This window comes from Elephantulus edwardii, unplaced genomic scaffold, assembly GCF_000299155.1.
Source record: "Elephantulus edwardii isolate Elephantulus edwardi_28Jun2011 unplaced genomic scaffold, EleEdw1.0 scaffold00221, whole genome shotgun sequence".
Lineage (NCBI taxonomy): Eukaryota > Metazoa > Chordata > Mammalia > Macroscelidea > Macroscelididae > Elephantulus > Elephantulus edwardii.
This window is the reverse complement of record NW_006399971.1, coordinates 4,248,046-4,251,709: the sequence shown is the minus strand read 5'-3', so window position 1 is coordinate 4,251,709 and position 3,664 is coordinate 4,248,046. Positions and strand designations below refer to the sequence as shown.

The 3,664-nt window shown below is 39.2% G+C and overlaps 1 protein-coding gene across 1 annotated transcript in view; it reads right to left on the bottom strand.

The window, feature by feature from the left end:
* Nucleotides 1–2,054, bottom strand: part of LOC102870083 (butyrophilin-like protein 8-like) — a gene marked incomplete at its 5' end in the record, with an annotated part of 32,750 nt that extends 30,696 nt beyond the window's left edge. The window contains one exon of the mRNA XM_006898167.1: nucleotides 1,694–2,054. Coding sequence (XP_006898229.1) covers nucleotides 1,694–2,054 — 361 coding nt within the window. The remainder of the gene's footprint in view (nucleotides 1–1,693) is intronic.
* Nucleotides 2,055–3,664: the final 1,610 nt, after the last annotated feature.

The following is a 3,664-nucleotide window of genomic DNA, read 5'->3' as shown; positions in this document are numbered from 1 at the left end:
TTAGAAAATATTTTTATAATTTTTTAAAAAATATATGCACTAGTACATCTATATCATAGTTACTACTAAACAATACAAAACCCAAAAAAGATATTGATGTAAGCAACAAATTAGATGGCTCTCAAGGGCAATATTCTGAGTGAGAAAATAAATGTCACATACAATATGACTCTTCAGCTATGTTGTTGTTATATACCATTGAGTTAGAAGTAACTCACCGCTGAGCCTCCAGTGTTTTTCAGAGGCAGTAAATTGCACACGAAGACCTTTCTTCTTCAGAGTTGTTGTGGTGGTTTTGTTTTCTTGGTTTTTGGTTTTTTTTTTTTTTTGTTTTCTTGTTGTGTACTGTCCAATCGTATCTGACTGGCACAGGAGGAGATTGCTCCTCCTTTTCCAGCAGAACATCTGGTGGCTTTGAACCACATGCCTTGTGTTGTTGTTGTTATTGTTATGTGCCATTGAGTTGCTTGAGATTCATAGTGACCATATGCCCTGAAAACTGCTCCCTGTGCCAGTCAACATTACTGTCTCTGATATACCTACCCTCATTACCTCAGTTAGTGAATCAATCCATCTCATCGATGGTCTTCCTCTCTTTCTCTGTCCCTCCACCCTTCCAAGCATGATGTCTTTCTCCAAGGACTGGTCCCTCCATGCAACATGCCCAAAGTATGTTTGACTGTGTGGATCACAACAAACTGTGGTTGACTCTGAGAAGAATGGGAATTCCAGAACATTTGATTGTGCTAATGTGAATTCTATACTTGGACCAGGAGGCAGTTGTCAGAACAGAAAAGGATGTTTCAAAGCCTAGTTTGAAATTGGGAAGGGTGTATGCAAGGGATGAGTTCTATCTCCATACCTTTTCAATCTATATGCAGAAAAGACTATTCAGGTGTCTGGGCTGTATGAGGAGGAATGTGGCATCAGGACTGGAGGAAGACTCATCAACAGCCTGCACTATGCCGATAACACAACCCTGCTTGTTGAATCTGAGGAGGACCTGAAGCGCTTGTTGCATAAGGTCAAGAACTGTATGAAGATTTCAATATGGATTGAAGCTCAACATCAAGGAAACAAAGATTGTCACCTCTAGGTTGACTGGCAGTGTTATGATAGATGGTGAAGAGATTGAGATTGTTAACAGCTTTAGTTTCCTTGTCTCCACAATCAACACTCTTGGTACCAACAGCCAGGAAATCAAAAGATGTATTGCATTGGGAAAGTCTGCTTCCTCATAGTAGCTGGTGGATTAAAACCACATGCCTTTGGGTTGAATGCACAACTCCTTACCTCTAAACCACCAGAGCTCCCTGTACTTAGTAATCTTCAAATGACAAAATGATAGAGAAAGTGAAGAGATTAACAGTTGCCAGAGGTTCAAGATGACAGACAGCAAAAAAGGTGAATGATAATAGAAAATAATACCAAGAGGGAGATCTTTAATTATGATGAAATAGTTCTGTATATCATGTGGCATTAGTCACATGATGCCCAAGTTACAAAATTATATCAAAGTATACATATGATACAGAGTGAACTAAAAGTGTCAGATGATGTCTCTTAACTACATAATCTAAGATTAGAAAACAAAACAAAACCAACAAACCCTCTTTAATAGACAAGCTACTTAAAAGCTTAGGATCATTCTATGTGATATCTGTTATAGAGTTCTCTAACATAAACAACTGACCTAACACTTGCAGTTCCCAAGTGGCCTCCTGGTAATAAGTCTGGGAACTGAACCAGCACCCATATACACCAGCATCTGAGGATGTGACCTTCTTCAGTCTCAAGGAGAGATGACCCTTGGTGATGGAGTCCTTCATTAACTCAGTTCTTCCTTGATAAACTGCCATCTGCATATACTTCTGGTCTTTCCCTTTCTTGTAGATATGAACCACGTTAGAGAACTGACTCCTGAAGAATCGCACTTCCATATCCTCTGCACTTGTCTCAGGAGAGAGGAAGCAGGAAAACACTATATCCTTCCCAGCCAAGGCCTTCACAGGCTTATCTGGTCCAATTACTTCCCATTGACCTGTAGGAAGAAACAACAGAAAATTGAGCAAAAGCCATTTCAGCGTGAGTTATTCAGAGTGTGAGTGAGTTGCTGATGTGTGTATACACCCAGCAGCTTATATCATTATTTAAGCTTATACTTGAGGGAAACCTTCCACATAAGTTACATCATTAAGTCCTTCAAAGATCCCAATGAGTATGTGCTATTAATATTTTCATTTTGGTAATGAAAGTTTATGTCTTAGAGAAACTTAGATCAGTTATTTAGAGATAGGGGCAATATTTTCCAAACTTAAGCCCTGTAACTAATGTAGAATTTATATCAATTCCTCTCTGTCTGTCTGCTTCACTACAAACTTACAGTGACTCCTTTTTCATTTTCTCTGTTTAAAATTAAAGACAGCTTTTGTAGTGATCAAGAAGTAATGTGATCCAGAACACATGATTTAGTAAGGTCTATTTTATTGCTTCACAGAATTTCAGAAATTCAGTATAGCTCCAAAGAATCCAATTGTATCAATATTGGACTTAGGACTTCCAAACAGGCAATTTCAGTTTCAGAAGGTTATTTCTTGGGCTAACAAAATTATATTTTTCATTATGATTTTCTCTTATTGTTAATTCTGTTTTCCCTAATGTTCATAAGCTTATTTGAATGCAGCATCACATCAGCTACTTGCCTTATGCAGATGGCACAACCTTGCTTGCTGAAAGTGAGAATTTGAACACTTACTGCAGAGGATCAAAGATTATAGGTGTCAATATGGGTTGTATCTCAACATTAAGAAATCGAGAATTACTGGACTGATAACCAACATCATGACAGATGGAGGGGGGGAAAATTGAAATTGTCAGCAATTTCCTCTTATGTGCATCTACAATTAACACCCTTGATACCAGCAGTCAGAATATCAGAAGAGATATTGAAGAGGGAAACTCTGCTGTCAAGGACTTTTTCAGAGTACCAAAAAGCAATGTCAACTTAAAGACTAAAGCCAACCTGATTCAGACCATGATCTTTTGCATACATGCACTTACTACTCATCTAAAAATAGACTAAGAATTACTAAGAAGAAGAATCAATATTTTTGAGGTATTGGAGAAGAGTGTTGAATATTCTATGGACTACCAGAGAAAGTGAAACCAGGATAATTCTTGGAGGCAAGGACATTGAAACTCCATCTCACATACTTTGGGCATGTTGTAAGAAGGGGCCAGTCCTTGGAGGAGAGCATCATATTTGGAAATGTTCGTGTAAGAGGGAAAGACCCTCAACAAGATGGCTTGACACAGTGACTGTAACAATGAGCTAAAGTGTGTCAGAGATGGTGAGGGTGACACAGGATAGTGCAAGTTTCAGAATTGTTGTTCACAGAGTTGCTATGAGTGGTGTTGTTTTGTTGTTATGTGCTGTTGAGTCATCTGCGACTCATAGCGACCCTATGTACAACAGCCCTAAGCCCTGCTCTATCCTGTGCCAATCGCATTGCCTTTGACACACTCATCCCGATTACCCCACTCACTGAATCAATCCACCTCATAGAGGGTCTTCCCCTCTTGTGCCGTCCCTCCATCCTCCCAAGCATGATGTCCCTCTCCAAGGACCTGTCTCTCCTTGCAACATGCCCAAAGTATGTCAGAC